The sequence below is a fragment of the Dipodomys merriami genome, unplaced genomic scaffold (genome assembly GCF_024711535.1).
Source record: "Dipodomys merriami isolate MVZ:Mamm:240054 unplaced genomic scaffold, mDipMer1.0.p SCAF_10, whole genome shotgun sequence".
Classification (NCBI taxonomy): Eukaryota; Metazoa; Chordata; class Mammalia; order Rodentia; family Heteromyidae; genus Dipodomys; species Dipodomys merriami.
This window is the reverse complement of record NW_027202271.1, coordinates 9,304,437-9,324,186: the sequence shown is the minus strand read 5'-3', so window position 1 is coordinate 9,324,186 and position 19,750 is coordinate 9,304,437. Positions and strand designations below refer to the sequence as shown.

Here is a 19,750-nt window from a genome sequence, read left to right as displayed (position 1 = left end):
CAATCATAAGCTTTGCCTGAGGAATTTGGAACTTGGACTTATAAGAGCTATTTAATCCTGCATGTAGCTTGAGTTGTGACTGTCCATTTGTGATATATAGGCTGGCCATATTTTGCCATTTTGACTAAATAGCAGTGAGGTTTGTTGGGCAGAGAGAGAAGAGATTGAAAAAGAAGGAAGAGAGAGATTGAGAGACAGAGAGAAGGGGAGAAAGGAAGAGAGGAAGAGAGATTGAGAGAGAGAAATTAAGAGAGGATAGAGAGCTAATGAGGAAACTAATATATCAACTTCCCTGAGAGTCCACTGTAATTCCACTTACAATACATTTTTTTATTTGCATACATTTTCTTAAGGCTTTTTTTTTTTCTGGGACCAGGACTTGAACTCAAGAGTCTCTCAATTTGTACTACTTGAGCCCTTCATATATTATATGAAAATGGTTTGTCTCTCATAAACACCTGTCCTAGCCTTGAAACCTACTGCTTTCCTCTGTCTATGCCTCCATTTCCAAATCTCTTGAAATTAACAGATAAAAAGTTGATACTAATTATTTCTACCTGCCAAAGAGTATTATGTGGGTGCTCAAATTTTTCTATACAGGTATTATTTTTGGAGTAGCTCTGGTAAATGTTCAATAACTATAGGCAGAATGGTTGAGGAAAAAAATCAGAAATTATTTATTGTGGCAGCAGAGCAATGCACCCAAGGCCCTTGCAACTTTTAAGTCAAACTATTAAATTGGCTAAATAAAGAAAGAAATAAGAGTCCAAAAACATTTTCTGGAACATGCTAGGATGGTCCCACTGTAACTGCATTCTCCTCGTGTTCAGGCTGAGCATGCAGCAGGCCTGTCTAAGTAGGACTATGAATTATGGGAATGTTATTTTTTTTCTTATTACCACTTTTAAACACTGCCAACTGCCTTGAGCAAAAATTTTCCTAGTCACCAGGATATGAATCAACCAAAAAATAAAAAGCCAGTGAACTCTGCAATTTTCCCTGTGCTGAACAGGGCAGGCAAAACTGGTAAAGCAAGATGAACCATGAGGTGAGGTATAACTCCATCAGAATGAAACACCTCCCTACACATCCCCAATCCAAGAGTTCTCAAACTCATGAAAATTTTGCCTCTTCCTGAATATGAAGATCTGTTAGGAGAGAGTTGAGATAAAAAGTAACAGAATATAGCAATTTTGTTTGCTGTGGTTCTTGTGAAGAAAAACACTTGTCTGTAGAATCACTAATAAAACCATATTGTCATTGTGAATGCGTTTGTTCATTTGTACTTTACTGTGGATCTGAACCTGTTCAGATTTGTATATTAGCAGATTGTGATTTTGTGTATTTATCCATATCAGGCTCAAACCCCACCCCACCCCACACACAAAAGACCCAAGCCAAGGCTAGGATCATGCCTGTGATCCTTGTTACTTAGGAGGTTGAGATCTGAGAATCACAGTTTAAAGCCAGCCTGGGCAGGAAAGTATGAGACGCTTATCTCCCAATTAACCAACAAAAAGCTGGAAGTGGACCTGTAGCTCAAGTGTTAGAACACCAGTCTTGAACAATAAAGCTCAGGGACTGCACCCAGGCCTGAGTTTAAGTCCCAGTATCTGGACAAACACACACACACACACACACACACACACACACACACACACACACACACACACACACACAAATCTGTGTTGTGTATGGCCACTTCCCTCTTTAGCTTATGGAAGTGTTTTTAATGACATGTAACTCCTGCTACTGCTGGAGACCAAACAAAACAAAACAAATCAATATCTAGCTCTCGATCTACATGTAGTAGGAAATCTGTACAAAGATAAATGCAAAATTACTTTTTGGAATGCATGTTTATCAAAGCAGAAAAATGAAAAAGAATTTTAACCAATACCTGCTTTGATCATGTCAGTTTATTCAAGTGAAGTATAAATAAGTATTTGGTTGAAAAAAAAGGCCAACCTACACCAAAGTACTATTAGAGCTTCAATGGTAGAACTGACCGCAGAACAATACTCAAAGTAGCTAAATCTTTTCACACAAAGGCTGCCTCTACAGAACAGAGAAAATATTTTCTCTATTAAGATTCCCCGGGGCTGGGAAGGTGGCTCAGTGGTAGAGTGCTTGCCTTGCATGCCTGAGGCCCTGGGCTCGATTCCTCAGCACTACATAAGCAAAAAGAAAAAAGCCGGAAGTGGTGCTGTGGCTCAAGTGGTAGAGCGCTAGCCTTGAGCTGAAGAGCTGAGGGACAGTGCCCAGGCCCAGAGTTCAAGTCCCATGACAGGACCCCCCCCCCCAAAAAAAATTCTCCAATGTAACACTTTAAGATGTCTTAAAGTAGCTGGGCATGGTGGTACAAGCATGTAATTTTAGCCCAAAGGAGGATGAGGTGGGAAGATCCTGCATTTGAGGTCAGGCTGGGGCCAGATTGGATTACAGAGAGAGATCATATTTAAAACTTGCCCTAATTAAAAAACATAAATAAATGCTGATTTAAATTGTGGGAGGAAATGATGGAAATCATCCTACACGTTTCTGTGTGTTTGTTTGGGTGGCCTGCAGGTGTGGCTTTTCTTTTTAGGTAGTGCTGGGATTGGACTCAGGAACTGGAATGCTAGTTCAGCTTCCAGCAGTGAGCAGTAGTAGCCTAGCCCGGTGACCTTTTCTTTATAAGGAAAGGAAACCCAAGAAGATGCAGGTTGCCCATCTTTTAGGCTGAAAGTTCCTGGACTTTCCTGCCTGGTCTGGCTTCGAACCCTGAGTCTCAGATCTCAGCCTCCTGAGTAGTTAGGATTACAGGCGGGAGCCATCTGAGCCTTCCTGCCTTTTCTTAGTATGTACTGTAGGGGTGACAGGAAGGGAGACCCAGGAGCCTGTACCCACTTTTCAGGCTGATGGACGGTAGTCTTCGTGAAAAGGGTCATTTTTGTTTTGAGCAACCCTTGGCTGAGCCAGGCTGTGGAGGGTCACGAGAGGTCAGACACAGAGGCACATCACTACCCAGAGGCCTCTGCGCTACTTCTTCCCCGGGTGGGATGGAAAGAGACCGTGCCCCAGGGCTGAGCGCAGCACTTGGGAGCGGGGGAGGCGTGGCCCTGAAACTCGGCCGGAAGCGCGGTGGGGGCGTGGCCAGCAGGGCGCTCCCGCGACGCGACGGGCCTCGCGGGGAGGGGCGGGGCCGCCGCGGGTCGCGTGCGGATGACGCGCCAGGCCACAGAGAAGGAGCCGCCACTTCCTGGAGCCGCCGGCCGGGGCCGCTCGCTGCACTCCGCGCCGGAGCCCGCGGCCGCCGCCATGTCCCACCAGACCGGCATCCAAGGTAACGGCGCCCCGGGGCACCCGCTGGGGAAAGGGCCCCGGGAGGCTCCGGGTGGACCGCGGGGCACATCGCACGAGCAGGCCTCCCGAGTTCCTCCGGGCTCGATTTCTTTCTCCCCCCGGGCTCTCCCGGCCTGCGTCCACCCACCCCGGCCCCCGCCCGCCACGTAACCGATCGACCCGCACCCCGGGGTAGAACGGAGGGACGCCGGGTTCCGGGGCCGCCCGGGCGAGGGGGGCGTGCCCGCGGGGGGCCCCCGGGCCGGCGTCCGGCTGCTGCGGGACTCGGGGCCGCCGGGGCCGAGCTTGGGGGTGGGGTGGGGTGTGTGTGGAAGGCGGATCGCTGTCCCGGCCCGGGGTGACTTCTGCTCTGCACCCGAGCGGAGCCGATCGCGGAGTTTGGGTTCTCCAATGAGAAGCGCGCCGCGGTCGTCCTCGCGTTCGTGGAAGGTGTGCGGGGTGGGGTGGGGGGTGTCCTCAAACTCGTGGCCACGTTTTCTCTCTCCACCCCCCCCCCACGGAAAGGCGAGCCTCGGAGAGATCCCGAGTGGCCGAAGCCACGCTGGGACCTTTGCTTTTTCCCTTTTTCTCGGGGAGCTGAAGTCCGATCGGTGTGCGGTGGCACGCAGTCAGCCCGCGCACGCGAGTCGAAGGTGCCGCGCGTGCGCTGGGTGTCTTCCACCTGCCGCGTGCCCGTGCTGGGCTGAGGCTTGACCTTAGGACCCGGGTGCTGTCCCCTTCCCTTAAGTCTATTCTGTTCAGGGCTAGTGCTGTACCACTGGAGCCACAGCTCCACTTCCAGTTTTTTTGTTTTGTTTTGTTTTGTTTTGTTTTTTCCTGGTTAATTGGACATAAGAGTCTCCTGCGAGTCCCATGGCCCGGGCTGGCTTTGAACTCAGATCTTCGCCTCTGGAGTAGCCAGAGATACCAGCGCCAGACCTTTAACCTCCGTTAGTGTCTGGCTTGCAAATAAGCAGCCTGGAAGCCCCCACCACATCAAAATGGAATAATATATCCTGGGGTTTACTCATGCTCACGGAACGAGTTCTAAAGTAAACTTAAGCCCTACTTGGTTGGTGTTAGTTAAACAATGTCCCGGCAACACTTAATTGTGTGTTTTATTTTTAAGGGTCTCTGACACCATCCCACACGTCCTCACTGCTTGTGCATGCGCGTGCACACACATAGACCAACATAGTCTCAGGTCTAAAACTATTGTTTTACGTAGCCGAGTTGATTTTGACATTTAAGTATATAAAGTTGGAATTTGATGATTGAGCCTTATGGGCAGCACTATCTCTATTAGTGATAGTTATGAGCAACTCTAAACAACCCAAGCGCAAAATCAGGAATGGAATTGAGGTTCTAATAGATACACCAGAGTTCAGATATGAAATGAATATAATCAGCGAGTTTACTCTGGCTTGTTGAAAAGTACAAATAAGAAAAAAACTAGAATTTCTAAGATCCCAGTGTATGTTATCAGCATCTTATTTAATCAGAAGAGAGTATCTGATACTGTTGTTTTTAATGCACAAATGCAGAAAATAATTTGAAGCAGTTTCACAAGCCTGAAATTAGAAGGGGAGGAAAGCAAGTTTTCAACATTTCTTGTTTATCAAATATGAATAAAAGTTTTTCACGATTCTAATTATTATTTTTCATTGTAATTTGCTCCTTGCTGGATTGAGTTACTTCGATATATTCACTCCAGTGTTCAGTTACAGAATTACCTAGCTAAAAACATTGAAGCTCATCTACTTTAAGAATATATTCATAACTATATGTCTTGCTTACATTTATATGCCTATTAATTTATGCCTTTTAAGTTTTATAATACTGGTAACAAGAAGATGTTATATGATGCAGATCTTTTTCTTTGTTTTGTAATTTTTTCCATATAGAGAAGAAATTTTTGTTAAAAAGAGCTTTATCCTTATCTTTTTTCCACAGCAAGTGAAGATGTTAAAGAGATCTTTGCCAGAGCCAGAAACGGGAAATACAGACTTCTGAAAATATCTATTGAAAATGGTTAGTTAACATTTAAAAAATACCGCATGTCCTTAAATTATTGGGTATTAAATTGCTAAGTGTTGTCAGTAATTTGCACTATTAATGTGAAAAAGCTTCAAAGCTTGCCTTAAAGTAACAGATTGCTCACATCACGTCTCTAAGAGCTCTTCCTCTTCTTGAATTCTGTAGCACAGGATTTGTTTGTGTTTGTATTGCCTCTTAATGTTTGTGACTTGGTTCCTGCAACACAGTCTGCTTCTAATGTCAGTGCTTCCATTTCTGGAAGCAGTGAACAGGTGGTTATTAAAAAGAAGTTATTTAGTTCAGCAACGTTCTGTAGTACAGACATGGTCTCTCTAAGTTTGGAAAAAGTATAAATTAACTCTTTAAAAGTAATTCTGAAAGTCAGATTTGAATTTGAACAATTGCTGGTAGACTGACTTGATCATACATGGAATGTGTTAAAATATAAAATAGTCCACTGGCCTCATATATCTTAAATACCTTGATATATTTATTTACTCTGAAAACATAAATTATTCTTCCATAAATTGGAAGTAGATCTAATTTGTTCTCCACTTTCTGTTTATGTATTAAAAATGAGAATAGTTTCTACAATCGACAGCACTTTGAACATTCAATGAGAATAAATGAGAATAAAACAGCATGTTTTAGCAATATTGAGCTAAAATTTTTAGTGTCATCACTTCCTAAGTGACTAGTTATTTTTTGTTTTTTTGGTTTTTTGTTTTTTTGGTTTTTTTGGGGGGGTCCGGTCGTGGGGCCTGAACTCTGAGTCTGGGCACTGTCCCTCAGCTCTTCAGCTCAAGGCTAGTGCTCTACCACTTGAGCCACAGCGCCACTTCTGGCTTTTTTTCTTTTTGCTTATGTGGTGCTGAGGAATCGAACCCAGGGCCTCAGGCATGCAAGTCAAGCACTCTACCACTGAGCCACCTTCCCAGCCTCCCCTAAGTGACTAGTTAAGTAATTAAAATGGAACAGGTAGTGTCGCTAACTAGCAGCACATCACTATTTTTGAAATCACTTTCTAGTTTATTTAGAGGAAGAAAGTTAAAAAAGGAAATTTCAAAGAATGAAAAATAATAAATACCTGCATCTCTCCTTAAGTAGTACATAATAAACTATTTTAAATGTAATTTTGAAATAACTTGATCTTCCTATAACTCATACCTTGAAAAATGAGAAAAAAAATTGTGGTTTTATACTTGAAAAAATGTGACAGCATTTATGCACTTTGCCTTGATAGCCATTATTTGCTTTTAAGCCTTTTGAAATTTTAGTGTTTTTTTTATTTAACAATATATTTTTTGAACAACTTTGAATGTTTTTGTCTGTGCCACATATTGTTCATTTTCTTAATGATGAAACTTGAGGCTTTTTCCAGTTCTTACAGTCCCTGAAAAGTGCTTCAAACTCTCTCTTTCAGAGACACACAGAGACACAGAGACACACAGACACACAGACACACACACACATCCCCTGTCCATATGTGTCACCATTTCACTTCATTGTGTTAAGTTACACTTGTGAAGTGACCATTGTAATTTATGTTTGTAGGCATATGTTTAAATCTATAGCATTATAGTCAAATAGGCACTAAATATGGTTCAACTGAATATCTCTTATAAGAGCTAAATCTTATTAATTTCAGAAATTATAGTTTTGAGTGGTAGTGTAATTATTTATATTTTGCTGGTATTTTAGAGCATTGATCTTTTGAAAAATGGAATCTAACTGCCTGTTGTTCATCTCAACGATTGTGATCATTTTTCAGTTTCATTTCTTGTATCATATAAGTATTTATCGCTGTTCATTGCTGTTTTTAACTGTTTCATATCATAATAATTTCATGTGTTGTCACTTTTGTCTTTCATCTTGTTGATGTGAGTGATGATCATTGGAGAAGAAATATATTTTCTAGTCTATATTACTCTGCCATTTGGTATTTCCAACCATGTATGTATCAGGTTAAAATTTTCTTTTCATAGAGCAACTTGTCATTGGATCTTGTAGTCAGCCTGAAGATTCCTGGGAAAAGGATTATGATTCCTTTGTCTTGCCCCTGTTGGAGGACAAGCAGCCTTGCTACCTGTTGTTCAGGTTAGATTCTCAGAATGCGCAGGGATATGAATGGATATTCATTGCATGGTCTCCAGATCATTCTCATGTAAGTAGTTGTTTTGTAGTGAAATTTAACAGTAGATGCTCAAGATATTTTTTAAAAAAGTATTTCAAGGCTGAACATTAAAAGGTCATTTACCCTATAAGGAATGATGATTGGGGAAATCCTTGTGCTGATATTGTGGAATCAGGAGTAATACACTTAGATTCAGAAGACTCTCCCTTGAAATCACAAGTATTATTAATTAACTATAATTAACTATAAAGCTAACTACTTTGTCCTGACAGTGATCACTGTAATACTGCTGAGAACTTATTGACTATAATTTTAATTTTTGTCAATATTCATGTATTATTAATGGCTGTCACTCACATTATAGGCTTATGTACAAATACTTATTTTAGGAAGGTTGGTAGTGGATTGACCAAATGAAACAAGATAAAATTAACATGTGAATATTGTCCAAATTTTAAGTTTGTTATAAAAAATATTTTTTTAAAGCTATTTAGATGGCCTTCTTAAAAGATTATTCTGTCTCTTTTAGTTCTTCACATCCTCTCTGGAAAAAGGTTTAGGATTTCACTGTTCAGGATTATGAAATTATTTTTAGTAGCTTTCTGTAGATAGTAGACTCTTTAATAGGAGAAGTATGTGTTAGATCTTTTTCATCCCTGTGTACCACACAGGATGGTATATGCCATCAGTAAGCCATGAATATTTGACTCTTAATAATATCTGAGATAGCTTCGAGGAAGATTCCGCTATCAAAGTTATTTCATGTCATTTTTCTCCTCTTTTAAAAACTTTTTAAACTCACTTTGTATTCTTGGAACTCTTACTTTGAAAATTTAGAATTTTTTGTTAGCATTTTGTGATTTTTCCACTTGATAAGATATGACATAATTTGTAATCTACCTTGGTAGTCATTGATAGCTTAGATGCTCATTATAATGCTTATTCTCATTCTTAGCATCTGAGCTTCAACTTTATCACTAGTTTTAATTTGTTTAAAGATTTTTTTAATACATTTAGAATATGCTATTTTTGTAATGATATTCTTATCCATAAACTTACACAAAAATTTTGGTAAATGAATAGGTTCGTCAAAAAATGTTGTATGCAGCAACAAGAGCAACTCTGAAAAAAGAATTTGGAGGTGGCCACATTAAAGATGAAGTATTTGGAACAGTAAAGGTGCTCAAAGTTCATATTTTTATGTAAATTTAATATGTTGTGAAAAAATTGTTAAAGAACTCAGTGGTGGGGAATTGTTATGAATTCAGATGGTTGAATCTATCTATAAAAGTAAGAATAGGGCTGGGAAGGTGGCTCAATGGTAGAACATTTGCCTTGCATGCATGACGTCCTGGGTTCGATTCCTCAGCACCACATAAGTAAAAAGAAAAAAGCCAGAAGTGGCACTGTGGCTCAAGTGGTAGAGCGCCAGCCTTGAGCTGAAGAGCTGAGGGACAGCGCGCAGGCCCAGAGTTCAGGTCCCACAACCGGACCCCCCAAAAAATAAATAAATAAAATCAATACATAAAAACCAGTAGCTTAAAAAAAAAGTAAGAATAAAAGAGAAAGTACTGTTATATTTCAAAAGATATGAAAATTAACACTGAGTACATATCTAACAATTCATTTGTGTGTATATTTATTAGACAATGAGAATATGTGCTGTGGAAAATTCCTACCTTTCTAAAACATTTGCATGGTAATTACATATATTAGTGAATATGCACACAGACTGAGAAGATTGAATTATGTTTGTCAGCAGGCTTTTGTTTACTTATTCAGAGGTTTCCTGCTTCAGAAAGTAATGTAATTTAGTAGACAGAGGGAATGTGCAGTTTGTACTTCATTAATTGTGTACTGCGCTGGCTGCTTTCACCAGTCCCTAAGTCTCAGTCTTCCAAACCACAAATAGTAGATAAGAAAATGTCTTTTTTTTAAATATACAAATTCTAATGATGTTCTCTGAATAAGTACAGAGAAATTAGGTGTTAGTTTAAATCCAGAATTCAGAATGTAACTGTTAATTGTTACAGAACTGTAAGACAGTTTTCCCCAAGAAAATACTTAAAGTTGTCCTGTGGACTTGAAGCATGACTAGACTGATTATTGGCTCACATCACCACTACCAAACTCATACCAAAGATTTCAGTAATTATAAAACGTAAGAGTAAATATTCCCCATAGAAATGTTTGAAACTAAGCTGGAAGTGGAGCTGTGGCTCTTCTTGTAGAGCACTAGCTTATGGTGGGGTGGGGAGGGGTGGGGGGGAAGCTCAGGAATCATGCTTAAGCCCCAGAGTTCAAGCCCCAGGCCTGGCGCATGCACACGCATGCACAAGTGTGCACACACAATTTGAATCTTACAAAATGCTATTTTTGTGTGTGTGCTGGCCCTGGGGCTTGAACTCAGAGCCTGGATGCTGTCGCTGAACTTTCTGCTCAAGGCTGGCATTTTGATGGTTATCTGGAGATCCGAGTGGCTTCAATCCATGATCTTCAGATCTCAGCCTCCTGAGTTGCTAGGATTATAGGTGTAAGCCACTGACCTCTGGCCTAATGCTACTTTTTTATTTAAAAAATTTCAATTAAATTAGCATTTTTTTTTCTTTCTAAACAACTTGTTTTCTCTGTAGAGATAGTTAATAGTCCATTTCTGTGCTTACAGGAAGATGTATCATTACATGGTTACAAAAAATATCTGCTGTCCCAGTCTTCCCCAGCACCCTTGACTGCAGCTGAGGAAGAATTAAGGCAGATTAAAATTAACGAGGTAAATTACAACTTTGAAATGCTTGTAATGCGTTAAGTATTTGACAGTACCATATTTTCACTTAATAGGAGTAACTAGGAATAAAGGTGTTCCATTGGCTGTCTGTGTTCAGTGTGTTCTCAGAAAGACAAAGCTAAAAAGTAGTACACTTCTTACCAATGTCTTAGTAGTTTTCCTCCAAAACATATATGTCAGAACACTGTCTTTTTGTTAGAAACACCGTTCTTTGGATACTGTGAAAATGGGAATGTGTGTGTTCTCTATTTATTGCAGTTTTCTTTCTAGTAAGGCTGCCTAGAGCAGGTTTTATGATACTTCAGAGAACAGTGATGTCTGATGAGAATCACCTAAATTCTGTAGAGAGCTGAGTATTTCTAAGAGCTCTGTACAAGTCTGTGAACTTGGATGGAGGATTGTTATTTGAGGACTTGTTGAGCAGGTTTGAGTCAGTCAATCTCAGCCATATTATAATTCATTGTGTTCTTAGTTTGAGTCAGTCAATCTCAGCCATATTATAATTCATTGTATTCTTAATATATTGCTTTCTGAGGCATCCTAGTGGATGTTGGCATAACTACGGTATTTCTACTGCTATTTTACAGAAAAGAACAAGTAGCTGAGATGGTTATTCACTGGCCTCAGTAACAGACTAATAGGAAAGAGTCTGGAAAATGATTAAAATGTTTCATACTAAGTTGGTAGCCAAGGATCTATCGTATTAACTCAAGTTATTTGGTAGGGCTTTTGATGTGATTTTTTTTTTTTTTACAAGTTTGATAGTTTGTTTTATTCCTTGCAATCAGAACCCAGAGGATCATATTGGGGTATGCACTTGCATATATTTTATGATGTTTTCATTATCCAATATCATGCTGTAGAATCTCCATTCATTTTATTTACAAAAGTAGAATTTCTATTTGACTTTCCATGTGACACTGCAAATGAGCGCCTATACTAGCTACCATGTATCAGCGTAAAGACCTTAACCATGGATGTGCATTGAAAGCTTTCTTCTGGGCCACATGCACTCCATTCTTAGTATAAGAAAGCTCTCAGTCTGGAACTTCTGCAGTTGTACAATTTGTTGAGCTGTGTTGTGTCTTCGTGTACTATTTGTCCTCCTTTCAATTCAGTGCATGGTGTTTGTGTTGCATTTTTATGTCCAAGTGAAAAAAGTGTAGTTTCTTACACATACTGTGTTTTGTTATTCACAAATTCTGTCCAGTAAAATTTTGTACAGGACTTGAAGGGGTCATAGATGACACTGTAAGAGTTTGTGCAGTTCATTGGAACTGTGGCAAACCAACTGAACAGAACCTCCAGAGCCTTGCTAAATCTGCACACTCCTTCATCCCTCCCAGCATTTTCATAACGATAGATTGTGCACCTTGCATGTCAACAAAGTGCTAGCAGCACAACAGGCAAAGTAAATTGCTCTCTAGGTGTATAGTGTTTGAATTCTCAGTTACAGGTTGGGAAGCAGTTGAATGGTGGTCTTTGGTGTAGGATGGGTGCTCTTATTTTTACCATAGGACATTTGTGAATGTGAAGTTTTACCAGCAAATTGTGTCTGTCATACTTAGGTACAGACTGACGTGGGCGTGGACACGAAGCATCAAACACTACAAGGAGTAGCCTTTCCTATTTCTCAAGAAGCTTTCCAGGCTTTGGAAAAACTGAGCAACCGACAGCTCAACTATGTGCAGTTGGTAAGAGATGGAGAATGAAAAGTCTGTTCTCTTCAGTGGTTTACAGCTTGTATAAATTCTGATTTTCATGGGCTTTAAATTTTTAAAAATGCCTCCAATTATTTTATTCGTTTCTTAAAAGATCACAAATGTGCTGGGCATTAGTGGCTCATGCCTAATCTACTCAGGAGGCTAAGATCTCAGGATGAAGGTTTGAAGCCAGCCAGGGCAAGAAAGTCTATGAAACTCCTCTTTATTTCCAGTTAACTACCAAAAGGCAAAAAGTGGAGGTGTGTCCCAAGTGGTAGAGTACTAGCCTTGAGCAAAAAGGTCCAGTGACAGCACCCAGGCCCTGAGTTCAAACCCCAGGACTAGCACAAAAGAAAATCACAAAAGCTGTATATGTCATTATAAATTAAAAAAAAAAAGGCAAGATTAATCCAGGACTGTGTCCCTTCTTGTCTTCTAACTTTTTTATTATAAAATTGTAACTAACTGTTTTAACGAATATATATATATATATTTTTTTTTTTTTGCTAGGAAATAGATATAAAAAATGAAATTATAATTTTGGCCAACACCACAAGTACAGAACTGAAAGATTTGCCAAAGAGGATTCCCAAGCATTCGGCACGCTACCATTTCTTCCTATATAAACATTCACACGAAGGAGACTACTTGGAGTCCATAGGTATGTGGTACATTGTTTTTCACAGCACTTTCATTGGCTGGCTGGTATTCAGTACCATAAACTGAAGCATTTCTTACCTAGAGGGCTTAGTTGCAGTTTTATAAGGTTTGTATACTTGCTTTAATCCATGAACTGCTAACTGTACTTACTCTTTCACCTTACAGTTTTTATTTATTCAATGCCTGGATACACATGCAGTATAAGAGAACGGATGCTGTACTCAAGCTGCAAGAGCCCTCTACTAGAAATTGTAGAGCGACAACTGCAGATGGATGTAATCAGAAAGGTAGACTGAGGTTCTGCTCATTCATTCATTCATTCATTCACTCATTCATTCTGGTACTGGAGCTTGAACTCAGGGCCTAAGCACTGTCCCATAATTTCTACACTCAAGGCTAGCATTCTACCACTTGAACCACAGTTCCACTTCCAGCTTTTTGCTGGTTAATTGGACTTGAGTCACGTGGACTTTGCTGTCTGGGCAGGCTTTGAACTGTTATCCTCAGATCTTGTCCTCCTGAGATAGGCATGAACTTTGCTGCCCAGCTGACTTGGGCTTTAAAACCATCACTTCTCACCAGCTTTTTCTTGTCATTTCCATGTACCATAAGATGTGACATTATCAATACATGAAAATACTTGTTTATGTTGTTCCTAACCTAAGTCCTTAGAATCTCCTTTACAAGTCTAGAAACGACCTGTCACATTCCTCATCTCTCTATTGATCGGCACTGTGTAAATGGTGGCTACAACTCACATGTGGCTATGTTTAGATAAAATTTAACATTTAGCTGTTCTTTGTTTTTTTGGCAAGAAGACTTGGCAGAGCTTTATTGAATAAGTAAGCAAGCAGACAAGCAGAAAGGAAGGAGCACACTCTTAACAGTGTGGTGCTCTCAAGGAGAAACAGAGAGACACCAACATTAAATTTCTGAGTCATCTGAATCACATTTCAAGTGCTCAGTAGCCACCTCTGACTCAGGGCTACAGTATTGTGAGGTGCAGCTTTCCTGGGCTTCTGCCACCTTCTGTCCCACAGTGTTGCTAGAGCCACATACTGTGACTGTGACTAGACTTCTTACTGAAAAGGAACCACACTCCATTTATATCCATGGGTCCTGGCAGGATTGCACATTGCCCAGTTATTGGGGAAATAGGGAATGGGTATAAAATGGAATTCCCATTTGGATTGTGGGAACTCAACTACAAATTTTCTTACCTTTATTTTCTTACATGCAGATAAAGCAAAAGGAAAGATATGTTTTGGTTTATCTTTTAGCTTTTTACCTCTTAAAACACAAGTCTTTTATAAGCTACCAGTGGTGTGGTTTTAGGTCTTGAATACTTTGATCTTTTTCTTTTTTTGGTGCCAGTCCTTGGGCCTGAGTATTGTCCCTAAGCTTCTTTTTGCCCAAAGCTAGTCCTATACCATTTGAGCCACAGCACCACTTCTGGCTTTTTTTTTTTTTTTTTTGAGTAGTTTAAATCTCATGGACTTGCCAGTCTGGGTTGGCTTCAAATTGTGATCCTCAGATCCCAGCCTCCTAAATAGATAGGATAATAGGCAGGTGGCTCCTTAGATCTTTTTAAGGTCCTGAATGGTTGGACCTTCCACAGAAAAGGTGGATCAAGACACAGTTTACACTTTGCCAGGTCACACAGGTTCTGTGTTACCTGTTCTTGATTTTAGTTTTGAGTTTGCCCTCATCTGTTCCAGAGTGATGTTAAGTGACTCAATGAATAGAGCCATATATGTTTCTTGAATAGATCGTGAACCAAAAGCACAACCACCCAATATTATAATATGAGCTTTTACTTAGCAACATTACTTAACTAGGATCAATAAGAGGGAACAGGAAAGAAAGTGAACAGGGCTGATTATATATTTAGGCAACTATTTTGCATTGCTTTGAAAACCTGAAGTAGTTTACATACACAGCCCTGGTTTTCTTGTGTGTGTGCATAAGCACTCATATCTGAACACTGGCTTGTTGCTTACGCGGCATTTTGATTATTATGCTTTTTTATATTGTATCACATGACTAATTTCCTTTTTTACAGATTGAGATAGACAATGGAGATGAATTGACTGCAGACTTTCTTTACGAGGAAGTGCATCCCAAGCAGCATGCACATAAGCAAAGCTTTGCAAAACCGAAAGGTCCTGCAGGGAAAAGAGGAATCCGAAGACTGATTAGGGGTCCAGCCGAAACGGAAGCCACTGATTAAAATCGGTCTGTTCAACACCGCAATACTTGTTATTTTTTAAAGTCCACTTTTAGTATACAGGAGAACTGAAATCATTCCATGTTGATATACAGTAGGGAAGAAAATTGTACTTTTTGAAAAATAGCACTTTTCACTTGTGTGTGTTTATAAAATGTTATGGGAGACTCATGATTTCTATTTTTGAGTTCAAGCTGGGAGAGGTTTTAACACAGCATTGTTTAGTTTTTGTCACACCTTTTTCATTGAGTGTTGATTTCACACAAATAATTCTGAACATTTTATATAGTTGGGCCATTTCCAGAAAGTCTTGATGTCTTAAAGTAGGAAATACTATATTTAGTGAAACATCTGAGGGTTTTTTTGTTTGCTTTTTTGAAATACTCACCCTGATGAATATGCTAAGGACCAGGTTAGATTACTTTCTAAGCTGGAAATGTATGTGTCTAGGAAGAGGTGGAAAGTTGCTTACTCTGAGAAGCTGTGCTGTCAAACCTGGACTGTGTCTGCATCTTGGAGAAATAAGCATACCAGTCTTTTCTATTTTAACTTTCTTGGTTTTTTTAATGGCATTAAAATTTCAGAGTAGCTCACTCTGAAACTATAGGGTACCAGATACTTAACTCTACTGAAGGATTTCTGACTGCCTTGGTGAATCTCTTTCCAGTGCTTAAAAAAAAAATGTTTTTCCAGGGAAATCATTTCATTGTAAGTGCTGTGAGGCCCACAGTGCTCATGGTCAGACTGAAATTCAAATGAGTGATCATTCAAAAGGAAACAAGACTAAAAAGTTTTCCTTTTCAAAACCATGGGTTTATAGACAAATCATGTTCTTTTATCCTTGTGCTACAAATACTCAAATTTAAATTGTTTAAAGTCCTAGTGCTGAATAGCCTAACTTAGCTTAAGAATGTTGTTTGAGTTAATATCTCATTTAAAAATGCATTTAACTGTCTTCTAAAGCTTTTGCATTTTCATTTAGAACCTAGAGAGATTTTGAGCCTTTGATACTTGAAATAGAGGGAGCTGGAATACATCATATTTAATTGGTTAACCTGCAGCAGAGCCATAATCTTGAAAAGCTTTTGAAAGGAACTGTGGGTATGCAGAATTTGGGATTTATTGACTTAAACTTCATGATGCCTAAAAAGTATCAGAAATGCACATTTCATAGTGTAAAATATGAAGCATTCTTCGCTAAACCTTATCACCTAAGGTAGAAGACATACCTTTCAGAAATTCAGTGTGTGTTCAAGTAAAGGATATAAGGATAATTATGGGTTGGCAGATTAAAAAAATAGAATTAAGAATATTTGTGTGGTTTTTGCTTGTTTACAAAATAATTAGAGTATAATATTTAAACTTGCAAAATAGTTGACAATGATGTTGCACTTGTTTACTAAAGATATACTTTATAAAGTTCCTTAGGTGCACAAATAGAAACACATACCCACCAATTATTGCAATGAGAGGCCTGGGGTTCTGTTTGAGACTGTAGTTAAAGTGGTCCGTTGCAGTCAGGAAGAACAGAACCTGTCATGAATATAAAGAGGATGTCAGCAGTAAACGTTTTTCTGTATCTTCATGTGCAATTACACTCTTAAATTCTACACTACATGACAGTAAATGGACATTCCAGAATATAGATATGATTATATAATCTTACTAATTATTATTTAATGCAATGATTTCTGAAGAATCACTTCTGCATTTGTTTTAGAGGATAACTCATTGTTTACAGGATGTTTTAGGTGACACTCGATGTGAATAACATTCCCAATAAATTTATATAGCAGTGAAAAATTACATGCCTTCTGTGGACATTTTATAAGTGCATTTTATATCGCAATAAAATTTTTTCTCTTTAAGTTGTGTTCTATTCTGTGTTGGATTTCTAGTACAGCTTTTTAAATGTTTGGATAATTGTGTAATTCATGGGTTAGAAATTCCATTTATCTATTCGTTAATTGGCCTACCTAAGTCCAGAAAGGATTTTAAGAGGTTTGAAGCCTCAGTAAGAGAGAACAGTTGTGACTGTTCAGTGCTGATTGTACATAAGAATTTACCCACTACGGTAGCCATGGTAAAAATGCCACAAGTCACTTAGCTCCTACTGTGATAGAAACATTCCTGTACAGTGAGTGATCAAACTGTCTGACCCGACTTCGTAGAGGTGCTATTTACCCTCCAGAATTGTTAGCTACATTCCTACCTGCATGCAACTCAATATCAAATAGAAAAGATCTTGATGGCAATTTTACAAAAGGTGGAGAAAGTACCTTAGAACTAACTTTTAAAACTTAAAAAATGTGAACTCTAAAACCTGAGGTACACATTACAGATAGTTCAGTGTACATCTGCCATTTTCTTTGCTTGTTCAGCCATACATTATAAGGGTAGCAGTGTCTTTTTTATGTGTAAAATGCTGCTCCTGAGGCTGGAGGCATGGCTACTGTATTAGAGCATCTAATAGCAAACAAACAGTTCAGATTCCAGAACTGAAAACAAACTCATACTTGGGGCTTCATTCAGAGACACTTGATGAGTGAGTGGACCTAGGAATCAGTTCCACGAATAATTTCCTGTTTACCCTTGACTAGGAGTAGTTCCTTTGATACAAATTGTGGCTGTCCCTCATGTCTTCCCCTCCCCCGCCCCCACTCCCCCAATCTAGCCTTACTGTGATGTACTCCCATCACTTGGGGCATGGCTTGCTACCAACCTTGATCATTTAGCTGTGGCTCATTGGCTGCTTTCTCCCTGGAGCCAACCAAGCATGGCCGTGGGAAACGTGTGCTTTTCCAGCAAGAATATCACTAACTCATCATTGGCTGGCTGTTTTCCTCACTGCAATTCTCTGCTCAAGTGTCTTATCTCCCTGAACCTCCAATCTGTGCCCTTTGGTTCTTTCTTGCCTTAATTTATTTTCTCATAATACAGCATTGTGTTAGCTTTGCATCACTGTAGCAAAGTGCCAGAGAGAAATCAACTTAAAAAATACTTGGGCTTATGGTTTTGGAGGTTTCACTCCATGATCTCTAGGTTCTGCTAGGCTTGTGAGGCAGAGCATGAAGGTCATGTGTTGGCTCCATACTGCTCATCTTGTGACTTGCCATCAGTCAGAGTTCAGGGTTTTTGCTTTGTTTTGTTTTTGTGTAGGACCTGGAACTTGAACTTAGGGCCTGGTCTCTGTCCCTGAGTTTTTCCATTAAAGGCTCATACTCTTTACCACCAGTGCCATAGCACCACTTCTGGCTTTTTGGTGCTTAATTGGAGGTGAGCATCTCACAGACTTCTCTGACCTTACTGGCTTTGAACCAGGACCTTCATCTCAGCCTCTTGAATAGCTAGGACTACAGGTGTAAGCCACCAGCACCCAGCTCAGAGCTCTTTTTTTTTTTTTTTTTTTTTGGTGTGTATGCGGGGGGGGGGGGGGGGGGTCAGTCGTGGGGCTTAACTCCGGGCCTGGGCGCTATCCCTTAGCTCTTCAGCTCAAGGCCAGTGCTCTACCGTTTAAGCCACAATGCCACTTCCGGTTTTCTGAGTAATTTATTGGAGATAAGAGTCTCATAGACTTTCCCGCCTAGGCTAGCTTGAACCAAGATCTTCAGATCTCAGCCTCCTGAGTAGCTTAAGTAGCTAGGATTATAAGCGTGAGCCACCGGCACCCAGCCAGAGCTCAGTTTTTTAACTAAGCTATTATATAACTAGCCTATACCCCTAAGAATAGGGACAATCCATTGATGAAGTTAAGACCTTTCACGACCGACTCACCTACCAGAGGCACCCCTGTGGGTGCTGACGACTCGGGGACTAAGCCCTTGACACACGAGCTTTGAGGATGCTGCAGATCCAAACCATAATAGACATTATATAATCTGTGTACTGTCTCAATTAAAATAATGAAAAGGCATTGGATTGTACTGCTTCATCCTCAGCATCTAGAAATTTCTGTGACACAGGACACTGTACATGAGTGAATGAGTGAATGAATGGATGAAGTTTAGCTTTCCATGAAGAACAGCAGCACAATGCTCACAAAGCCAGTAGTGGAGGATGTACTAGAGGATGTAAACTAGCCTCCATGACTACATTTCTGGGCACAGCAAACCTCACTAACACTGATAGAGCCTTTTGTCCTAGAAAAGCCATGGTCTACTGCACAAAATTCCAAGAATAAACAATTCCTTGGCATCAAGTGTCTTCTAGTGGGGGCTCTCATTCAACCAGGTCTGTGTTCTGAAAAGATTAGAGGCAAACTGGGCGCCCGGTGGCTCACACCTGTAATCCTAGCTACTTAGGAAGCTGACATCTGAGGATCACAGTTCAAAGCCATCCAGGGCATGAAAGTCTGTGAGATTCTTCAATAAACTACTAGAAAACCAGAAGGGGCGCTGTAGCTCAAGTGGTAGAGTGCTAGCCTTGAGCTGAAGAGCTGAGGGACAGCACCCAAGCCCAGAGTTCAAGCCTCAATACACACACACACACACACACACACACACACACATACACACACACACACACACATACACACACACACACACACACACACACACACACACACACACACAAGATTAGAGGCAGCCTGCATACCTGCCCAGTACTACACTGCTATCTGCAGCCAGGACTCAGCACAGTTGCTTAGTGAACGTGTGTGTGTGTGTGTGTGTGTGTGTGTGTGATACTTGGACTTGAACTCAAGGCTTCATGTTCTGGCTGGCTTTTCTGCTCAACTCTGGTGCTTTACCACTTGAGCCACACATCCACTTCTGGGTTTTTGCTAGTTAATTGGAGATAAGAGTTAATGGACTTTTCTTCCTGGGCTGGCTTTGAATCTTGATCCTCAGAAGTAGGCCTCCTCAGTAGTGAGCCACTAGCAC

General features: G+C 40.1%; 1 protein-coding gene across 1 annotated transcript; it reads left to right on the top strand.

Annotated features, from left to right (window-relative positions):
- The first annotated feature begins 3,215 nt into the window (after positions 1-3,215).
- Twf1 (twinfilin actin binding protein 1) lies at positions 3,216-16,738 on the top strand. Its single transcript, XM_070039312.1, has 9 exons — positions 3,216-3,325; positions 5,278-5,355; positions 7,347-7,525; positions 8,579-8,674; positions 10,161-10,265; positions 11,849-11,974; positions 12,494-12,644; positions 12,809-12,930; positions 14,706-16,738. Exons 1-9 carry the CDS (start codon positions 3,301-3,303, stop codon positions 14,871-14,873), a joined length of 1,050 nt encoding a protein of 349 aa, XP_069895413.1. The 5' UTR covers positions 3,216-3,300; the 3' UTR covers positions 14,874-16,738.
- The last annotated feature ends 3,012 nt before the right edge of the window (positions 16,739-19,750 follow it).

Bases quoted from the DNA above. Each gene is read 5' to 3' on its own strand.
- Twf1 (XM_070039312.1), top strand. From the start codon at position 3,301: ATGTCCCACCAGACCGGCATCCAAG. The intron at 7,526-8,578 runs GTAAGTAGTTGT...GTAAATGAATAG, and splicing joins GGTCTCCAGATCATTCTCAT to GTTCGTCAAAAAATGTTGTA. The intron at 8,675-10,160 runs GTGCTCAAAGTT...CTGTGCTTACAG, and splicing joins AAGTATTTGGAACAGTAAAG to GAAGATGTATCATTACATGG.